This window comes from Lepidochelys kempii, chromosome 1 (assembly GCF_965140265.1).
Source record: "Lepidochelys kempii isolate rLepKem1 chromosome 1, rLepKem1.hap2, whole genome shotgun sequence".
NCBI classification, from domain to species: domain Eukaryota; kingdom Metazoa; phylum Chordata; order Testudines; family Cheloniidae; genus Lepidochelys; species Lepidochelys kempii.
The window spans coordinates 142242856-142265660 of record NC_133256.1 but is presented as its reverse complement, the minus strand read 5'-3'; the positions used below and the strand labels follow the sequence as shown (position 1 = coordinate 142265660).

The 22805-nt window shown below is 40.5% G+C and overlaps 2 protein-coding genes across 6 annotated transcripts in view; one reads left to right on the top strand and one right to left on the bottom strand.

Annotated features, from left to right (window-relative positions):
* ZFX (zinc finger protein X-linked) overlaps positions 1–22805 on the bottom strand; it is a 221199-nt gene that overhangs the window by 100535 nt on the left and 97859 nt on the right. The window lies entirely within an intron of this gene.
* Positions 1–22805, top strand: part of KLHL15 (kelch like family member 15) — a 39351-nt gene that overhangs the window by 5655 nt on the left and 10891 nt on the right. For all 5 annotated transcript variants that reach the window (XM_073357570.1, XM_073357580.1, XM_073357559.1 and 2 more), the window contains exon 2: positions 6333–7044. In XM_073357570.1, coding sequence (XP_073213671.1) covers positions 6340–7044 — 705 coding nt within the window. In that variant the 5' untranslated portion in view covers positions 6333–6339. The remainder of the gene's footprint in view (positions 1–6332; positions 7045–22805) is intronic.

Sequence of the window (22805 nt, the reverse complement as noted above, 5' to 3'; positions counted from 1 at the left end):
TGTCCCTGAAATGCAAATTAATTTTCACAGGTTCTTAGCCTGTGTATATGCTAACATTTTACTTCAAATTTCCTGCCACTGTAAATAGTGAAGTTTTTCGGTTGTGTAGCAATGAAGAGCACTAGTGTAGCCCAGTTACCTCTTTTCCCTACTATGTCACTCCAGCTGTTGCTGCCACCAGTGAGAAATTTTGAAGAAAAATTGTAGCATAGACAATGCTTTATAGTGACATACACCAATGATAATACAGAGCAATTCTTAATTTTTATGTACTTGTAATTGGATTTTTAATGTTTATCGGTTTACAGCAGACGCAAGCCTTCTTTTCAAAGATGTGTGTAATTATGAATGTCTAATTTGCGCATACAAATATAACTATACACATCCTATTTTCACATACATTTGTATACATCTGACCACTCAGGGAAATACTGCATTTGTGCTGACAAATTAGATAAATGCATTCATTTTTGAAAACTGGGCCTAAGTCTTAAATCCAAAAGAAGTTTCACTGTGTGTATATCATAAAAGTATATTTAAATTTTACTAGATGGCTTTTGATGGAAGGTGGAGAAATATAGAATAGACTCTAAATCTGTTGTTCCTCTGAGTTTTCCAAAAAATACACTTAGCAGTGCAGCTAGTAAAATATCTTCCTGTGTAATGGTTTTGGGCATAATGTTATAGTAAAAGAGAATTTTGGTGTTAGTCATATTCAAGTGTTCAAATTAATGCTTTTTCAGAATTTCTTGGCGGTGGAAAAAAGAAACATTCCCTCTTAATTTATAAACTCGAAATTTACTAGTTCTTCCTCAGTCTCGCTCAACTGAATTGTTGTAAAATACATAAGTAAGGGGAAAGGAAATCTGCCCTTCAACTGAAGTGTTGTAATCCTACACTGGCCATTGTTAGCACCTTCCTAAAACAAGAAATTTCCCTGGAAAATACATACAGGATTACAACATTTAAAAAACGTGAACCTTTATTTATTGTAAACTAACTTCTAGGAAATACTGTTTTTTGAAGAATTTGACGACCAAAACAAATTGTAGGCCAAATTTATCCTTAGTTGAACTCCCTTGTCAGTAGACTCTATGGAATTGATCTCCATTTCTTCTTTCACTTGTGACTATGAGCTCCAGGATCATTGGGATGAAGGGGAATTCTTTACAATCAGCAGCAAAAAATTAAAATCTGGAGCAATGCCTTCAGTGCTTGACTTCTCATCTTTATTCTACATCTTTGATAGGTGTGCCAAGAAAAGCAATGCTTTTCCAGTCACAGTGGAAGTAGTCTATGTACTGAATAATATGCAAAAGGTGAAAAATGTCTGAAAAGCTAATAAGGTTAAGGGTTTTTCCCTTTTGATTTTCTTTCTTCCTCTGCTGCATTTAGAGGTCACTTGCTGTGATATCACTGACCCCTCTTTGATGGGGGAAATGAAAAGTGCACCTTTGTAAATAACCAGGAAAGGGAAGAAATTACTTCAGAAAAGAGGATTAATTATTTGTTGTGATAGAATGGTATTGGAATATATTAGACTACATATTGCCTTTAGACAGAAGCACACGTGTCTCATGGGTGGTGGGAGGGGGGGAGAAAGTTCCCCACCATCACCACTACCTATTCACATTTCCTCCACCTAACCAATTCCCTCTGTAAAGTGAAGTCTGAATTGCATTTTTATTGAAAATGTGAAAAAGTTCATTTTGTCATTGTCTTCTGAGAAATTGGCTGCAGTACTTTAATAGCAAATAGAATTACATATAAATTTGCAAGTATGTGTGGGAGGAATGGAAAAATTATTTGGAAAAATGCTTGCATCTGGAATTTTTACATCACTTTGTTTTAATTAAACTACCGGTATATTATTGCTGTTTGCTTTAGACTGAGGATATCAGCAATATAAATGAAATTTTTAGCAATTTCACTTTCTTTGAATTGTCCCTGACTCTACCCATTAGTCCACCCCATGTTTATTGCTATTTATAAGTTAGTGGTACAGAGAATTTTTTTTTGTAGGTCTAGTGCTAAAAAAATAGGGCTACCTATTCAAATGTGTTGCTATGTGGCAAGATATGTATTTAATGGGGTAGAAGATGCATAGCTTTTATTTTTTTCTTTCCACTCTCTCAGTACAAACTGAGAGACTAGAGGGTCTCTGAGGCTTCTTTACGTTGTGTTAAGATGGAGAAGTCTCCTTCAATATCTTTTCTCCCACATTTCTTAAAAATCTTGTTACAAACTTGACAAGTGAGTTTAATAGTATCTGACACGCAGAAGGCAAAGTATTTTGGGATAGGTAAATGAAGATTTACTAAAAATAATCCTTCATCTGTCTGTTAAATGGTCTACTTTTTTTTTTTTAAAGCAGCACTCGCAATACTAAACTCTTTTTGAAACATTAGGTAATAATAGAGTGTTTGGCAGCTTGCATAACGTTGTTGAGTCTTAGGTAGAAATGGAAATGAACCCTCTCATTTTCACAGAATGGCAGATGTTTGAAAGACCTGAAGATGTCAGTGGAATTTTAGCAGTTACTCTTTGAAGACGGGCTTTTTTTTTTATGTATTGTGGGGATGTTTTCCACCTCACCTTCACCCATCCTGCTCTTCAAATAGAGTAAATTCAGAATTTTAAAGGGGGTACTTTATTTCCAAGTGCTTTCAGTTATTAACTATTTAACGATCACAGTTGGATGGATGGGTGAAAATCCTGAATGTAGTAACTATGCTAATATGTAAGGAGCATGTTTCCCTCGTCTTTTTGAATCTTTCTGGGCAAATCAGCAAATGCTCCTTTGAACGTGGTGCATTTTTTGTCCCTCCTCTTTTTGCCAATCTCTTCCTGTGCATTTTCACCCTTCTTGTTTAATTGTCTTCCAGCTTTCTTTAGAGCATCATGAAGAAGTCTTTCAAGGCACCCTGTTGTTACCCATTTCTTTCCTTCTCTAACTCCAGAGACCCTACATCTAGATACCTATGTATTAAACCAAGCAGGGTGAGCCTGATGCAGCCGTAGAGCTTACTAACACTGTTCCTTTGGCCAGAGGGTGGTTTGAGAAAGCCCTTTCTTCAGGGATTCTTTGTTTTCTTTCATACTTTGTCCACAGAGTGAGGGATTAGGTCCGGGGTGGGCAAACTTTTTGGCCTGAGGGCCACGTTGGAGAACAGAAATTGTATGGCAGGCCATGAATGCTCACATAATTGGGGTTGAGGTGCGAGAGGGGGTAAGGGCTCTGGTTGGGGGTGCAGGCTCTGGGGTGGGGCTGGGGATGAGAGGTTGGGGATGCAGGAGGGTGCTCCGTGCTGGTATGAAGGGGTTTGGAGAGTGAGAGGGGGATCAGGACTGGGGCAGAGGGTTGGGGTGTGGTGAAAGGCTCAGGGATGCAAGCTCCAAGTAGCCCCTGACCATGCTAGAGCACTAGAGCGGGGCCATGCAGCTACTTCCAGGAGCTGTGGTGTGCAGCCCCCAACCCTGCACCCTGGAGTGAAGCCATGCCATGGCGCCTCGGCTGGAGCGCCGGAGTGGGACCAACCCACATGGTGCGGCTTCCCTGGCTGGAGCGGGGCAAGCCCTAGAATCTGCTCCCCAGCAGGAGCTCACGGGCCGGCTTAAAACGGCTCAGCTCTTGGGTCGTAGTTTGCCCGCCCCTGGATTAGGTTGTTACCAGACAAATATGTGCTGCCATTGACCATCCAGTGGAACTTTCCTTAATTTTTGCTGGGCAAATTCTTTCCCCCCATTCTTTCTTTCACTTTCTCATGCATTCCTCATCTGTGTGAGTTTCAGCTCCTTCTGCCTCTGTATTTTAGAGGATGTGAGGGTAGGAGTTGGGGAGAGGACTTCTGTTGTTGTTGTTTCGTGCTCCTTTCCTTTTGAGGTGTTGGGACATGGTTCTTTCTCCCCCCTTTCCACGCCCGATAGTGGTCTTTCTCAGCTGCTTGTCACAGTAGTTTTCCTTAATAGGAGCAGCAGAGAAGGGAAAACAACATGATTTCAGTTGTTTTCATTTTGCTGGTGGGGACATGCTATACGCAGGAGCAACAGAGGCAGAGGTATGATGTCTCATGGTTATAGATTTTGGGGTGACAATGGACTTTATCTTCTCTCTGTCAATTGGCTTTGGGGGGATCATACCTGTTCCTCCACTGCCCTGAATGTAGCCTGTCCCCATCATGAATAGTGGAAGGAAACTTACTGGGGTAATTGTAATTTTCACTCTGCTGCTGCTACTCCTGTTAATGGAAATTTTAGTAGGGTTCAGGGATTAACCCGTATTTCATGTAGAGCACACTTCTGTGATCAGTACAGCTGTGCCTGAAGATTGTTGGATCCTGCTGGCAATGTGGGAATAGCACTAATGTTTTTGGACAGGGCTGTAAATGCCCACTCATCATTTGAACTTGAGGTAGGCAATGGGTGGCTGCATTTTTTCCATTCTGTGCTATCAGTTAAGGAATGGGGATGATGAGCTGCATACAGAATCCCCTCTTTTAATTTTCAAGACCTAAGGCTTAGAGTGGTGACAACATTATGACTAGAGCCCTATCAGATTTACAATCCATTTGGTAAATTTCACAAAGAAAGGATTTAAAAAATCCTTAGTTTCCTGGTGGTGTAACTGGGGGTGTGTGTGTCCCGACTCAAAAGAGGGTATCGGGGGTGAGGGCAGGGCTGTTGCAAGGCTACTGTAGGGGGGTTGCAGTATTGTTACTCTTACTTCTGCGCTGATCTCAGAGCTGGGCAGCCAGAACGTGGCGGCTGCTGGCTGGATGCCCAGCTGTGAAGGCAGCATTGCCACCAGCAGCAGCAGAGAAGGAAGAGTGGGAATACTACAACCCCCTACAATAGTCAGATTTCATGGGAGGAGACCAGATTTCATAGTCCATGATGCGTTTTCGTGGCCATGAATTTGGTAGGGCCCTAATTATGACCACTGGTCTTAAACTGTGACACTTGGCATACCAGGTGTAAGCTATTTCTGTGTCTTCATAATATTTAAATATAATCAGTTTGGTAATTTTAAAGTTTTATAGAAATAATTTTCAATAATTAATGGTTTCTTAAATTTATCACCACTGTAACCTAAAATATGTTTCAGTTTTAAATAATTTGTGCCAACAACCGATTTAATTTTTAAATTAAATACAGAAAACTAATGTAATATAATGACAGTTGCAGGAAATTCAGAGTTAAGGGCAATTTTATTAAATTAATATAAAAACATTCACACATCAAAGTTAATGGCTTGTCTTAAACTGGAAAAAGCCAGAAATTTCAGTGTTAAGGCTGAAACTCTTGCCCATTTAAGTAAATCCTAAATATTCAATAAGGTTTTTTTTTTGTTTTTTTTTTTTCCCTGACCAGGTGTCATCCCAAATCCCTATAAGGTGGTGTCCCATCATACTCTTACTTTTCAGAATTTCCTACTCCCATGTATATTTTGCCATTAAATATTTAGCACATATGTAATGCCTTCCATCTGAGAAGCATCAAGTGCTTAATATGTGGTTGAGCCTTAGCAACCCCCCAACACGTAGGGAAGTATTTGCTGAGTTCTAATCTCAACTGTGCTTCTGATGGCCTTAATATTTTGCACTTCACCAGACTTGTTATCTAGTTAGGCCTCACAAATAACACTATGAAGTAGATAATTATTTTTTATCTCCATTTTACAGTGGGGGAAGATAGAGACTAAATCACTTGATCAAAGTGCAAAATGCTTTATTTCCATGAACAACCTAATAGAGAGAATTGAAATACTTTTACCTTCTACTATAATAAGCTTTTAAAAATTATTGCTTTTTAAAGGCCTTTTGAGTCTTATTTTTTTAAGATGAAGAAGTTTCTCTTCCTTTCAGAAGCCTTTAATGTCTTATGTGTTTTTGTGCTCTCCAGTGATATGTCCTTTTGGGGATCACTGTGGAAAGAAATGTGCAATGTGACTAGCTTTTGGAGGCATTACATAATTATATGACCATGGAGTGATGTAAAATCAATAGAATATGTATAGTATTATCTCATTTGCACATTAATCTGCTTTTAGCACCAGAAATTTGAAATGTGTATCATATTACACTTAATATCTAGAAACTTGTTCTAGCTGCATTTTTGTTTGTTTTGTTTTACAGCCTTAAATCGATTTAAGTGGTTTAAAAATGGATGTTTTCTGCAAAGGGTGGACCACATAGACATTTTTATTGTAGATAATTTATTTTCATTGACATTTAACACATTGATATTAATGTTAAGGTTCATCTGGTCTGGAAAAGCTTGTATTATATAAACTCTTAGAAATAACACTTTCTGCTTTGATTCCTTTTTTTCAGGTGATTCATGGCAGGGGACGTGGAAGGGTTTAGCTCCTCCATCCATGATACCAGTGTCTCTGCTGGGTTCAGAGCACTGTATGAGGAGGGATTGCTTCTTGACGTTACTCTTGTCATTGAAGACCACCAGTTTCAGGCCCATAAAGCATTGCTTGCCACCCAGAGTGATTACTTCAGGATTATGTTCACAGCTGACATGAGGGAGCGAGATCAAGATAAAATCCATTTGAAAGGTCTGACTGCCACAGGATTCAGCCACGTCCTCCAATTCATGTACTACGGAAACATTGAACTGAGCATGAACACTGTTCACGAGATTCTGCAGGCTGCCATGTATGTTCAGCTCATAGAGGTGGTGAAGTTCTGCTGCTCTTTTCTTTTAGCAAAAATCTGCTTAGAAAACTGTGCAGAAATTATGAGACTCTTAGATGATTTTGGTGTAAACATCGATGGAGTCAGGGAAAAGTTGGATTCTTTTCTGCTAGAGAACTTTGTGCCACTCATGTCCAGACCTGACTTCTTGTCCTATCTGAGCTTTGAAAAGCTTATGTCTTATTTGGATAATGATCATCTGAGCAGGTTTCCAGAGATAGAGCTGTACGAGGCTGTTCAGGCTTGGCTGCGGCATGATAGAAGACGCTGGAGACATACCGACACCATCATTCAGAACATCAGGTTTTGTTTGATGACACCATCCAGTGTTTTTGAGAAGGTTGGTGCATTTGAAAGCAATAGGCAGGATTCATCATTTAGCTAGGGCAGCATGCCGTTAAATAGGTAAGATTCCCAAACGTGTTAGGAGGGGGGGGAAAAGACAGAGCATTGACTTTTTTTTTTTTTTTCCTGGCAAATAACACATATAGAGGATCTAATATCTGAAATTAATGTCTTCTACTTTTAGAAAATAGCATGTTTTATAACTGGCGAACTGGTAGGTTTACCATGTTAGTTTGTAAATGATTTCTTATAATGCGGACATTTTAAATAAGTTCATCCATATGAAGTTTAGTTTATTTCAGTCATTCTTATTGCTGTCCACATCTTGCTGCTTGATTTTTTTTTTTTTTTTTTTTTTTAAGTCTTGAGAGGCCCAAAGTGGATAGGGCCTATATTATTCAAAATCAGTTCTGACTGACTTTTAGTTTTAGATAGATATTGTGTACATGTTTTTTAAAAATCTACATTTTAATTGAGGTCACTAGATACTTTGGTGATGGGTGCTATAAATGAAGGTTATAAAAGAAGACAACTGTATACCTATTACTCAACATTTGGTTTATGTTAAAATGGTAAGGTGAAATTTTCAGAAGTCCCTAAGTCTCATTGAAAGGCAATGGTATTTAGGCTCCAAAGTCACTAAAGCACTTATTGTGGGAGAATAACTTTGAGATTGCATGCATGCATGCATATATGCAAGTGTCAGATCCTCATCTTTTGTATGTCAACATAACTCCACAGACTTCAGTGGAACTGGAGAGATTGACGGTAGGTCTGGACCAGCATAACTTTTTTTAAAAAAAATTCATTTACTGAGAGAATTTTTAAAAAGTCATTGCTTTTATTGGGCAGAAAAAATACTTAGAGCGCTCCTATTTCAGCAATTAACTGATATTCTTGCTCTCTTATTCTCCTCTTGGTTACACAAGTGCAATTTCAATGAAGTGAGTAGAATTTGATCTATGGAATGGTATCTGTTCCTGCTGTCACTTTGCTCTGTTGATTTCTATTTCACTATAAACACAGTTATGCATGCTCAGGAAATAGAATTTTGAGTACATTAGAGCAACAAGCAAAGAGCAAGTTTCTCCAAATTCAGTCACCACTTATCAGCCAAAAGGGTCCGGTATGGAATAAACGCTGTTCTCATCGTCAGACTTTAATTTCAAAATACCTATCATTCTACTCGATAATAGTTTAAAATATTTTTTTAAATCTATACTTTTTACTCAATTAAAGTCAATATTCTTTTGTATTGCTGTATGAAAATGTATAGTACAGAATCGGCCTTCATTAATATTTAAGGTTTCAGAGTAGCAGCCGTGTTAGTCTGTATTCGCAAAAAGAAAAGGAGTACTGGTGGCACCTTAAAGACTAACCAATTTATTTGAGCATAAGCTTTTGTGAGCTACAGCTCACTTCATCCACTTTATGCATCTGATGAAGTGAGCTGTAGCTCACGAAAGCTTATGCTCAGATAAATTGATTAGTCTCTAAGGTGCCACCAGTACTCCTTTTCTTTTTATTAATGTTTAAACTTTTGTTGTCTGCACAAAGTGTGTACAGTTCTGAAAACAAACTTTGAAATAACAACTTGGTGTTCCTTTCCATATTGAATTTGTTCAATTTACAAATAAAATGTAGATTTTTTTTTTAACCTGCAATTGAAAACTAACACTTGCAGTGGGTTTTTTGTCTTGTGCATCAGCACCTGTAGTAAATATTCAGAAATCGGGAGTAAAAGTCCTGATCCTGCAAAGACTTACAAATATGCTTAATTTTGCACGCTACATGTAGTCCCATTGACATTTGCTAACAATTTTGTTTTTTATAATTTACTTATAGTTCTTTGGATCCCAAAGTACTTCACTGATCATATCAGATATATATATAGCCTCAAAGATCAGAAGAGGATCCGTTAATTGCCAAATTAATAGTGTAAAAAACATTTCAAGCTTCTGAAAGAGGAAGTATTTATCAATAATAGAAAATTACCCCCCAAAAAATCTCATTGTAGCCGAGAGACACAAGTTAGTAAAAGCACTGGTATGCAAAACAAGAATCCTTTAATTAAGCTGATGTCAGGGTTTTTTTGTTCTTCACCATGACATGAATTTTGTATGGTCCATCATAACTTTGAGTTTTGTTGTTTTTGTCAAATTCTTCTTGGATGAATGTATTTAAATGTGGGGTTTTTTGGTATGTAATTTGTTTTGTAGTTCAACTTTGGTCTTGGCATCTGGTAAATACATTATTTATCCAGTAAACCTGTTCTGAGTTAGATTATCTCACTTAAGTAGTTCCAAAACTTCAGTGGGAGTACATGGGTGAACAGAGGTTTGCAGGATTTGGCCCTTTCTATGTAAAAATGTATATTTGAGCACTAATGCCTAAATTTATCAGATTTTTTTTTTAAGTATAAGAGGCAGCTAATTATATTAGAAATGTTTGCTACATTTTCATTTTGTTTTCTTCTGAACAGATTGTAATAATTGCATAGTTTACATAATTTACATTAAGAAAAGGAGTACTTGTGGCACCTTAGAGACTAACCAATTTATTTGAGCATAAGCTTTCGTGAGCTACAGCTCACTTCATCGGATGCTGTAGCTCATGAAAGCTTATGCTCAAATAAATTGGTTAGTCTCTAAGGTGCCACAAGTACTCCTTTTCTTTTTGCGAATACAGACTAACATGGCTGTTACTCTGAAACCTATAATTTACATTATGTGCCTATACTAACCTGAAGGCATATACAGAATAAATATAACTTATATACAGTTTTTTAAAAATAACTTAAATGTTTCCATTAGATTAAAGAGACAAGGTAGGTGAGGTAATACCTTTTATTGGACCAAGTGGCAGGTTTTTGATTTTTCTTACCCAGAGCTCTTCATCAGGTCTGGGAAACATAGAGTGTGGCAACTAAATACAAGTTGGAACAGATTGTTTAGCATAAGGATTTAACTCATTATAAAAAAACATTCAAGGAGAAGTGGGCAGTTAACACCTCTGCAGTTGTAGCCCAAAGGAGGGTTACTGGGTTATAGATTGTTGTAAGGAGCCATAAATCCAGCGTCCTTTATTAAGTCCATGATTTTTAAGCTGTCCATCTACACTACGCAGCTTTTAGCAACAGCTACAGCTGTGCCGCTAAAAGGCACGCAGTGTAGCCTCTGTTTGTCGGCAGAAGAGAGCTCTCCTGCTGACAAAAAAAAAAACTTCCATCCCCAACGAGCAGCGCAGCGTTAGCATTGTTGTCAGGACAGGGCTCCTGCTGACAAAGTGCTGTTCACACCTGCGCTTGTCCTCGGCAAAACTTTTGTCTTTTGGGAGGTGTGTGTGTGGTTTTTTTAACATCTCTGAACAACAAAAGTTTTGTCTTTCACTTGCCAGTGTAGATAAAGACTTAGGCCTTATCTGCATTGCCACTTTATACCGCTGAACCTTTCTCGCTCAGGGGTGTGAATAAAATGCCCCCCCGAGCGCTGCAAGTTTCAGCGCTGTAAAGTGGCAGTGTAGAGAGTGCACCCAGCATTGGTAACTGTTCCCCTCATGGGGGTGTTTTGTTTTTTTTTTTATTCCCAGCGCTGGTGCCGTGACTACACAGCCACGCAGCTGCGCTTTAACGCTGCTAGTGAAGACATATCCTTAGTGTCTAAGGGCTAGTCTACGCTGGGAGCGTTGCAGCAGTGCAGCTGTAGCACAGCTAGTGCAGATGCTCTCTGCCAATGGGAGACAGCTCTCCCATTGATCTAATTACTCAGTCTCCCCAAGAAGTGATAGCTAGATCCACGGGAGAGCTTCTCCCACCAACATAGCCTTGTCCACACTGACGTTTAGGTCAGTGTAAGTTACGTCACGCTGGGGCCGGGGGTGGCATTTCCATAACCCTGAACAAATTCAGTTATACCAAAGTAAGCGCTAGTGTGTACAAACCCTAACAAAGTTATGAATTTAAGTTCTCAGGCTCTTCTTTTGAAGGTGTTGTGCAGGTTTTCTTTGAAGATGAGAACTGAGGGGACAGATATGGAGTGAATGTTTTGTGAAAAGTGCTCACCCACGGGTGATAGGGTGTGGTTTTTTTCTTTTTTTATTTTTCTATGTGAGTTCATTCAAGAGTGTAATAGTTGTCTGGTTGTTATTGGGGCATTTAGTGCACTGAATAAGGTATACCACAGATTGATAAGTATGTGTAGGACCCATGGTTCTTGAAAGATATGTTATGGGAGGTATTGATCTTCATAGCAGTGTAGATATGTGTTCGTGTTTTACATCTATTATGGTAGGGTCTGGTGCCATTCTGAGTGTCCTAGTATGTGGGGAGCTTGCTTCTGATGATGAACTTGGCAGGGTTGGGTGGGGGGATTGTTCAAAGGCCAGAAGAGTGGGTTCAAGAAAGATTTCCTTCAGGATGTCCAATAAAAGATATTACCTTACCTACCTTGTCTCTCTAATATCCTGGGACTAACGTTGCTACAACAATACTATAAAACCACATTAGATTAATGCTTTTCCACCCCACTAATACTGAAGACTAAGTGTCCGATTCTACAAGTTGCTGAGCAGTCTGGTCTTGATATTACAAAGCACTTATATGCAAGCTTAACTTTAATTACAAGTTGTCCCATTGATTACCAACTGATAGGGTTTGCTCTATGGGTAGGTCTACAAACCAAAATAAAATCTGCAGCTGGCTAATGCCAGCTGTCTTAGGCTTGCAGGGCTCAGGTTGCAGGGCTGTGTCATTGCTATGTAGACTTCTGGGCTCAGGCTGGAGCCCAGGCTCTTGGATCCTGCAAAGTGGGAGGGTCCCAAAGCTCAGGCTCCAGCCCAAGCCTGAAAGTTTACACAGCAATGAAACAGTCTCAAATCTCAAATTGGCTGGCACAGGCCAGCAGCGGGTGTCTAGCTGCTATGTAGACAGAGAATCATAGAAGATTAGAGTTGGAAGAGACCTCGAGGTCATCTGCCCAACCCCCCTGCTCAAAGCAGGACCAACCCCAACTAAAGCATCCCAGCCTGGGCTTTGTCAAGCCTTACATACACTGTAAAAAGAAAAGGAGTACTTGTAGTGCCTTAGAGACTAACCAATTTATTTGAGCATAAGCTTTCGTGAGCTACAGCTCAGTGAGCTGTAGCTCACGAAAACTTATACTTTGTAAGTCAGCAGAATAGATCTTTGTCAGACCCAGGGAAAGTAGATTTGAGGGCTCACCTCTGAAATTGCTCTTCCCCCAATCAAACTCTTTTAGGGACGTACATTTGAGTATCATGTGGCCCTCAGAGAGCACCTTACGCTTTTGTCCCAGAGTTTACAGGTCTTCAAATTCATGTATAGGTGTAATTGCTGGTGGTGGTTGTGATCTATAAAGACTTTCATGGTATGCGTTCTGCATACTGTAGTTATGACCTCTTTATATTTTACCTTGTCAATTGACAAACCAAAACACCTGCCATAGTAAAATACAAGGAAAGAGGCCATCTCCAAGGTATTCATGACCGCATAATAAAGGGCTTTGTAGTTTTTTCTTGGAAACCAGTTCCATGAATTGCATCTAGAAACTAATATAAATTTCCAGAATACAACCCTAACATGTTCTTTTCACTGTTAGGTAAGCATGCCACTGTATTCTCCATCAGCTGGAGTTTTAGTTGTCTGTAGCACCAACTAGATCACAGTGAATAATCCAGCATGCAAGTGACAACGGTACAGCTAATTATGGCAAGGTTGACATCTGTAAAAAATAAATAAATAAAAAATAAGTTGAAATATTTTATGTGTAAAGAAACACGTAAATTTGCATTGCTTTATTAATGGCTTAGGACCAGGGTGGATTTGATGTAAATCATGATTTAAATCAGTAGTCAGGAAGACTCGATTTAATCATGGCTTTCTACATAAAAGTGCATTCTTGTTGGTTGTTATAACCTTAATACATATTCTTCACAATTCAGAGAGAGATGTAGGTTTCATTTTTAGAAGGTACACATGATACATTTTTAAACAGTGATTTATTTTGAAAACTTTTCAGATTAGTTTTATAGCTATATCCGAAAATGAATGAATGTTTGGTTATTTCATTTATCAAAGATAATTGAAGCAAATATTTATGAAGTCACTGGGAGGTGAACTATCTCCAATTCAACAGGTTAATTATTAATATTTGGAGGATTTTCTTGCCATGCTGTATTAGGAGGAGAACATCACCAGACAGACATTTAAATTGTTTTATTTAACTAAAACAACAATGTTAAGTATTCTGGATTTTTTTCTTCAACAGCAAATGTATAATATTTTAACAAAAAAGCTTATGTCCCTCCCTTCTCACATTTATCTCCAGACTTCTTCTCCTTGTCCAGATCTATTCCGCCCTCAACAATCTTTTATTCATTGACGTTTTTGAAACTTTGCACTTTTAGAGAGAGGTAAGGGATTGACTGTGTACACAAATTTGCAGAGGGACAATAGAGTTGAGGTCTGTTATTTCTCACCTCTATATAACTATTTATTTAAAAACATTTTTGCTGTTAACAAGCATGTTACCTCAGGTGACACACATCCACAGTTTGAGACCTGCAAAACTAAGCATCTCTGATGGTATCTTCTAGACTGAGCACTGAGTCCCGTTGGGTAGATAGATTATTTAGGTTAATCTTTCTGTACAGAAGCCTGTGGAACCCATAAGATTGGGTCCCTAATCCATGAACTATTGGAACTCATTTAAAAAACTTTTCTTAAACATTATATCAATATATTGTCTCATACTACAGAATTAGAATTTATAATCCCTATTTCATGATGAGATATCTTTGATCTATAATGTATCTGAATTAAAACTATCTTTAGATAGGTTTTTTCCTCAAAAGTCATTTAATTAAAAAAATCAGATTTTTTTTTTATTTTAAAAAAAAATGGCCACTGTGCTATCAGAACATCCAGAAAGCACCCAAAGGATCTAACGAAACACCCCCTCGAAATAAAAAGAAAGGAAACTCTTTTATATGGAGGGGGCAAACACAGCTTGCACTGTTTCCTCCTGAAGCTTTGACCAACCAACATAATCTCATACATGGAGCTCCTTATTATACATTACACAACAGTACAGTTGTCTGAAATTAATCTGTCGTCACTATATGCATTTCTAGAGTTCTTGTCTCTCTAGTCTGTAAATATAATTATGTAACTCAATTATGTAAGTTTCAGTTAGGATACTTGGTAAAGTGGCCCCACCAGCCCTACTTATTCTTCTTATGTCATCAGTATTTCTAGAATAACAGATCTCTAATAATGGAGTTGGTTTATTTTCTTTTTTTCTTTTAAGTTTTCTAATGCTTTTGGAGAACTCTGGCTTGACAGTCTTTTGTTTCCCCACAGAACAGGTGTGGCGTGTTTTCCCATTCTAACCTGCCTATGTGGCTAGACCCTGTCCAGGAGGAGCCACCTTTTAGTATGAGAAAGGTAGTTCTGTATCTGTTAAACCGTTGGCCTCTGTGCTAAAAAGAAGGCAGATAGTACAAACAACGGTGATTATTTGTTGGTGTGCACCTATAGGAGCTGAAATGAATCCACCCATCATCTCAGACGACCAAACAGTTGTTAGATGGCAGCAACTGTAGCTCACCACTGACTTGGGATGGACATGAAACAGGCAATCTGGAAGTACAAACTTATGCATCTCATAACTGATTTCTCGTAGATAAAGCGGAGGTATCATTGAGTTCGTGCATTTCTAAGATTATAATTGATAAAACAGACTAGTTGCAGAAAACTTAGTTGAAAATGAGAAATGTTCTTAGAGTGAGCAGGATGTCATTCAGCTCAGTATAGATGTTGATCTGACTGTGTATTGTGTGCAAATATTAATATCCAATATTTATACATAGAGGAGATGAATATCCTTAGAATGGATTTTTAAAAAGCTTAATAATCAGGTTCACTGTTAGGAATATTACAACTATGAATGAAAATATTCTTCTGTTGTATGGACTAGTGTATGAGTAACGTATACACTGTTTCAAAGGATTATGTCAACTAGATATTGAAATTTCATGGCAAGGAAAATTAGGAATTATTTGGTGGTAGAACCCTAAATGGGATGAATATGGAAGCTATAACATCAAAGCAACTGTGTCAATTCTCATGCATATCTGCTCTCCAACATCTTCTATTTAAGTCTCAGTCCCATGTTCCCAGCAGAACACTAATCATTTAACCCAGTCTACGCTTACAGGAGAACCTCTCCCAGTCCAATGTATTTTGATAGAACTAAAATATGTCCCTGTTTTTCTCCCCAAACGTCCCAGTTTATAGTTTATGTTGTCAGATATGCTATCTTATCTATTTGTATAGCTAGAGATTTACCATGGTTTAAAAAATAACCTAATGAAATCTTCCTTTCTTTACAAAGATGCTTGGCCAGCATTACAAATGTAAATATTAACAGTAATTCCAGGGCCTAGCATTCCTGTGAACTAGATGCTTCAATTTAAGTGTTGTTTTTTAGAAAGTTGCCTATTTTAAAATATTTTTGTCCAGAAGAGCACTTTAGTAAAAACTCACTTAATTTTAATAGTCTCTTTTTTTTTTTTTTTTTTGCGCTTCTGTGCCTTTCATCTTGGGCATCCAGGGCAGAGTGGCTTGGACAGCCACAGAAAATAAGGGCACAAGAGAACTAAAGATATGAGGGTGGAGTATTGGAGGAAAGAGAAACAAGCAACAAAGAAGGGAACAATGACTAAGGCCATGTCTACACTACTAATTTTTTTTGACAGAAGTGTTGTTGACACCCAAAAGGTGACATAATAAAAATCGGAATTTCATGTTCACACTTGCTCCCTCTGTTGGCAGATCACGTACAGATTGGGGGCACCTTTGTCAACAGTGTGAGCACTGCACTGTGGGTACCTATCCCACAGTCCAGCTTGACACCTTCTGTTGCAAGGTGTTGTGGGAAGGCAGAGTGGGTCGCGGCACAGCTTGGGATCTGGCTAAATGTGCTGTGATGCATTGATTTATGTCCCAGCACTCCATGGGCTTCCTGATTTCTTTCGTGGCAGTTCTGCAGCGGCCATTCTCTGCTGTGCACCCCAGCATCTTTGTGAGAAGGAATGGATCCTGAACTGCTCTTCTATGCTCTGTTAACTGTCATGAAGACATGGCAGTGCAGTTAATCTTCAAGTTCCTAACTGAAGACGACTTGCAGGCACCCGACATTCTGAGTGACATGGATAGGAGCAACTTTAGATTGCTTTTGGCATTACAGAGCAATTGCATAGGGTAGACTGTCACTTTTGGGCTTGGGTAACAAGCACGGAATGGTGGGATCATGTCATCATGCAGGTGTGGGATGAAGAGCAGTGGCTGCAGAACTTTCGGATGTGGAAAGCCACCTTCCTGGAACTGTGTGCGGAGCTTGCCCCAGACCTGCGGTGCAAGGACACCAGAATGAGAGCTTTCAGAGTAGCAGCCATGTTAGTCTGTATTCGCAAAAAGAAAAGGAGTACTTGTGGCACCTTAGAGACTAACACATTTATTTGAGCATAAGCTTTCGTGAGCTACAGCTCACTTCATCGGATGAGTCCTCTCAGTATGAGAAGTGTGTGGCAATCACTGTGTGGAAGCTGGTGACTCCAGACTGCTACCGGTCGGTCGCCAATCAATTTGGAGTGGGGAAGTCAAGCGTTGGGGCTGCATTAATGCAAGTGTGCAAGGCAATAAATGGCATCCTGTTACGAAGGACTGTGACTGTGGGAAATATGCATGAAATAGTGGACGGCTTTGCAGAAATGGGGTTCTTTAACTGTGGAGAGGCGATAGATGCTGCATACGTTCCAATTTTGGCACCAGACCACCTTGTAACAGAGTACATCAATAGGAAGGGGTACTTCTCCATGGTGTTGCAGGCGCTTGTGGATCATTGAGGACATTTCACTGACATCAACGCAGGGTGGTTTGAAAAGGTGCATGACGCACGCATTTTTAGGAACACTGGCCTGTACAGAAAACTGCAAGCGAGGACTTTTTCTAAACCAGAAGATTACTGGAGGGGATGTTTAAAAATGCCCATAGTGATCCTGGGAGACTAGGTGTACCCCTTACAGCAGTGGCTCATGGAACCTTACACGGGACACCTGGAGAGCAGTAAAGAGCGGTTCAACAACAGGCTGAGTAGGTGCTGGATGACCGTTGAATGTGCTTTTGGCAGATTAAAGGCGCGCTGGCGATGCCTTTATGGCAGGCTAGACCTTAATGAGGCTAATATTCCAATGGTGTATGCACGCATGCTGTACGTTGCATAATCTCTGTGAAGCTAAGGGTGAAAGGTTTGCTCAGGGGTGCAATGCTGAGGCAGACCCTTAGCTGCTGATTTGGAGCAGCCAGATACTAGGGCTTTCAGTGGAGCCCGGGGCAGGGGGGTGGCAATTCGAATGAGGGAGGCTTTGAGGCAGCACTTTGACAATGAGTACCAGTAATGTATATCTCTGTCACTGGTGTTAGATTTCCTAGGACGCAATGGTGTCATTTTGGGTCTTGTGTTCCTGTAAAAGAATGATTACAATGCCTGTGCAGGTACTAATAGTGCCTGCTATCTCAATTTTTAGAAAAAAAATAAAGATGATTCACCATTAAAAAGCTTTGCTTTTATTAAACAAGAAACAGCACACACAAACACATAAATGCCTGCTGGGATAGGAGGAACCAGGGAAGGACAGACTTTCATAACTGTCTGTAGGTCCAGCTATTGTGAAAGTTGTCTGAGGGGGTGGAGTGAAGGGGAAACGAGAAGTCCTGGAAGGTGGAAAGGCATGTGTGGGCAGAGTTTGTGGGGGAGCATGGAAAAGTGTGCTGCAGGGGAGGGTGAGCACAGATCTGCTTAGTCTGCAGCACTATTAAGGACTGCAGCATCTGCGTTTGCTCTTCCATTACTTTAATTGTCCCCTCAGTTGCGTCCTTAACTGATGCTTGATTCTCTTTTCTGTCCTGCCCTTCGGCTTCCCAGCACTCCTTACTTTCCCTTTTTTCTGCATTGGAGCACTGCACTACCTCCTGGAACATGTCTTTTTTTTGCTGCATCTTGAGCGCTTTCTTATCTGGCAGAGGCGCTCGGCAGGGGTGCATGGAGCATTCCTGAAGGCTACATCTGGTGAAGCACAGGTGACAATGCACAGAAGCGGGATTGTTAAATTCACGAGTAACATTTCATTTAATTACACCTTTTGCAACATTGCAGTCACTTTCTCACTGACCCTAGCCAGGCACACATCTCCACGAACAGCCAAATCATGGTGATTGTTGGGGAGGGAGGGGAAGGGGTGGGGCGCTCCACATGGGGAAAAGAGCACACATTCTCTGCAAGGGTTGTGGTGCAGCCTTCTATGGAAAAAAAATCTAAAATTTTCCTGCACTTTTCCACAGACGGGAGACATTCTAGCAGACATCTCACTGCCAGGGGTAAGCAGGGAAAGAAGGGTACATCTACTCCATAGTTGTGGCTTCTGTCCTGCTCCCTATGCTCGTTGCCTATGTGCTGCTTTGGTCCCTGCACAAGTGATTGCTGGTGTGGGAAAGTTTCCTACAATGGGGGAAGGAACAAAGCTGTACTGCCGCGGAACCTTCGGTAGAGGATTACCAAGTACCTCCAGGAGACTTTCCTGGAGATCTCTCTAGAGGATTCCCCTGAGATCTCTGCATGCATCAACACCCTGTTCTGCTGTACTGATTAGCTACACAGGGAAATGTCCACCACACAGAAACACAGCCAGCCTCCCACATTTCTATACCCTGAACCAACCCCTGCACTACACAAGCTACAGCCACTTACTAGGCATTTCATCTCCTGCTTCTTGCTCCCCAGAGAGTGACTGCTGAGACTGGCTAGACACCTCTGGAGTGAAGAACAGTTCCTGGCTGCCTGCCCCACCGGGCAACCCCACCAGGAGCTGCACATTCTCATCTAATTCCACCTCTTTATCAATAACTTCGTCCGCCGGGTTAAGTACTCTTTCCGCTGCTTCCATTCCCTCCAATGTATCCACGAGGCTCTTGGTGATGGAGGTGGGGTCACCACTGAGGATAGCGTCCAGCTCGTTATAGAACGGGCAGGTCTTAGGTGAAGCACCGGAGTGACGGTTTGTCTCCCTCACCTTATGGTATGCCTGCCTTAGCTCCTTCATCTTCACTGTGCACTGCAGTGTCCCCCAACCACAGCCCTTTTCACACAAGCCTTGAGAAATGTGTCCGTAGGTATCCCAATTCCTACCACTCAAGTGCAGCTGGGACTGCAGTTTCCTTTTCCCATATACTGATCAGATCCAACAGCTCCGCAATGGTCCAAGCAGGAGAGCGTTTGGTGCGATAACCCGCCATGGTCACCTGGGAAGATGCGCTGAGACGTCTCCATGCCGCGCCAGCAGGAAGTGGAATTTCAAAAATTCCCGGGGCTTCTAAGGGGGGAGGGACGGACAGATGGTTGTTTACGTGGCTGCAGGGCAGTGGAGTTCAAACTGCTGACCAGAGCGGTCACGATGGGCATTGGGGACAGCACCTGGAGGCCAATTAAAGCAATTACATTGTGTAGTGTTTACACTGGCACTTTATCGAGTAAAACGTAGAGGAAAAAGGCCAATGTCTCTCATTGGGGTGGATGTATTTAGTCACCAAAACCGGGCACCTTTCCTGACAAGTCTCATCGCAGTGTGTACACGTGCGCTGTTTGGTCGACAAAAGGCAATTTTTTTGGCGACAAAACTTGGTAGTGTGGACAAGGCCTAAGAATGAGGGAAGGCGATAAGATTACTGAGGAGAATGGGGTAGAGACAAAAATGAAATGGTGATGCTGCTCTGTCTTTAAAAGGGGGGGGAGGGGGAGGGAATCCTTTTTAAAATAAGAGTGGGGAGGCAGCAGCATTCAGTGGGAATTGGATTTGGATTCAGGAGACCAGGGATCTACTTCTGACTCAGCTGCTGACATCCTGTTTGACTGTGGGAAAGTCACTTCACCTTATTGTGCCTTAGTTTCTATTCTCCTCCTGTCTCACTTAGACTGTAAGCTTTTTAAGGCAGAGACTTTTTACTATGTGTTTCTACAGGAACTAGCACAATGGGGCCTTGATCTCCGTTGGGGCATCTAGGTGTGGCTGTACTATAAATAATTAATAGTAATAAAAATTATTCTCAGGGAGAGAATAAACAAAAGGCTGGAAAGCTAAAATAAACATAAAGGAGGAGGGGAAAAAAGTGGCAAGACAGATGAAACGAAGATTGGGGTTCGAGAGAAAATTAAAGAAAAATTGAGAGGGTGGAAAATCACAACTTTTGGCTTATTGTTATGAATTATATATGTTGCTTATTTGGAAGGTGTCCAGAACTCCATAAGTTTTAAGGAAAAGAATGGGGAGGAGGTGGTATTATAATGTGCATCTGCCTCAAGCTGGGACACTTGGCAACAACGATGATAGTGCTTAACAGTGACAAAATGCTGTAATGCTTTTCTGTTCAAAACCCTGTACAAACATTGACTAATCCTCATAGGACTCCTGTGAAGACTGTAAGCATTCCCATTTTGCATATGGGGAAAGTGAGGTGACGTGACTTGCCCAAAGCCCCTTAAATTGACAGTTGTGGTTGCAAGAGAATATTGGACACTATATTTTTAGACTACTTTTTTAACTGAATTTAAACTTAAATACGTATGTTAACAATTCCCATATTATTGTGACATCAGAGTTAATAAGTGCAACTAGAGTTTGGCTTGAGACACAAAGGATCGAGACCTAAAAATTTTCAGTTACTGGGTTATTTGGATCTGGAGTTTTGATTCAGATTCATTTGTAGTAAAATCTGAGAGTTCATTGCAAGTGTAAGGAAAACTAATTTTCCAGAAACTTGACCCAATCTTCAAGTCCTGTTTTTATTTTAAGTATCTAGGTGTAGTATTTGTGTTCCTGATATCCCAGGAGGAGTTTGCATCAAACCATTTGTACATTCAGAATCAACAAATTGTGCTATAGTTTTTATATGCAAATTATTAACTTACATTGAGATGGAGTTTTTTGATTCTACCTCCTTACGTACTCAGATAGAATCACAAAAAACCTCATGTGCTGTCCAGTTTGATACCCTGCATTTCATCAGTTCTTTTGGCAAGAGAATAATTCCACACATCGACAGCGCTGTGCTGCGCTTTCAATAAAAGGTAGTAAGGCACATGGATGTCATATAGTTAAAGCACAGGACCTGGAATCAGGAGATCTGGATTCATTCCTGCCTTTGTCACAGACTTGCTGTGTGACCTTGGAAAAATCATCATTAAGGGTATTATCTACACTATAATGTAAGCCCAGGGTTAGTGGGACTCGAGTCAGCTGACCCGTTTAGAGAACCCTGGGCTTTAGCATCTACATTGTAACTTAACCCTAGGTTAAGACTTTTCTAAACCATGCTCAAACATAGGGTGAGCTGGTGTCCGCACTGCAGTGCGGACACCCCGAGTCAAGATAACCATATCCCAGAGTCCCTAGGCCCCCTTCACTGCCCCTCCCCCACCGCTCCTTCCCTCCTGGAAATGAGAGTGGTGTAGCCCTAGCCTATGCTGCACTATGGGAAAACTTTATCTACCCTGCATGTTGCCAGGAGGCAGCTTGCTTTGCAAAAGTCTTGATCCGTTCTCTCTCCATTGCAAACCCAGGAGGGTGTCTGATAGTGTGCTTGCAGATCAGTGATCAAAAGAGAATGGGTTAACGCTGACCTGAACTGCTGCCATTGGCAAAGTGGGTGGGGGGATGGCTTCGGTATTCAATTGAGTGGATTGCGGATTGTTGCGATAGAGAGGACTAAGAGTTGTCCCACGGAATTTTGGGATACTTCCGGCTGACTCCCAGAATCTGAGTCAAGCAGGGCTGCATCTACGCTACAAAGCAAATGGCTTGAATCCTGGCTAACTTGAGCTTGGACCCTCCAGCCCTGCAGGGTCCTTGGATCCTGGGTCTGAGACCTGGGTTAGCGCAATTCTGGTGCTGGGGGGGTGGGGGGGAGGGGTTAGGCTTGAGTCAGGGCTTACGTGCAGGTTTACGTTGCAGTGTAGACATACCCTAAATTATCTCTGCCTCTGTTTCCATATGTGTAAAATGGTAATAATACTTCTCAGAGTAGTGGTAAGATAAATTCATTAATACTTGTACATCACTTTCGTTTTTTAACTATATACAAAAATATGGTAAAACCATCTTGTTGGTTATGTATACCTGTAATTTGTTTCCCTTTAGGAGAGAGGCTAGATTAAGGTTTTCCCAAGTATGTCCTATTTTTTCCATCTTACTCTATAGTATAAGTATGACAAACTTATTAATCTTTGTCTGGTTTTATTTTTGTCCGTCTTTGCTTGATTTGCTTTGCTGCTGCCTTTAATCCATATGTGTTGATCCTGCAGGGTCTTCCTTTTCCTGTTTTATTTCTGATACTAATTTTTTCCCAAATATTCCTTTGTATTGACGTTTTGGTGAAAAGTAGCACTGCAATGATCTAGATCTACGCTGAAATTTAGGGGAGGGAGGTATCTTCTGTGGAAGCTAGTGTCACCACAAACCATTTTACATCATCAATCCAAACTGTTCTCATAATCCTGCCTCTTGTTGAGATGAATGGAAGGTATATTTTCTGTAACAGACATCACTATATACAAGCTGTTAAACAAGATGCTGCTTTTACAATATCCTTTGAATATTTTTATTTTGTTGCTTAAAAGGCAATAATGA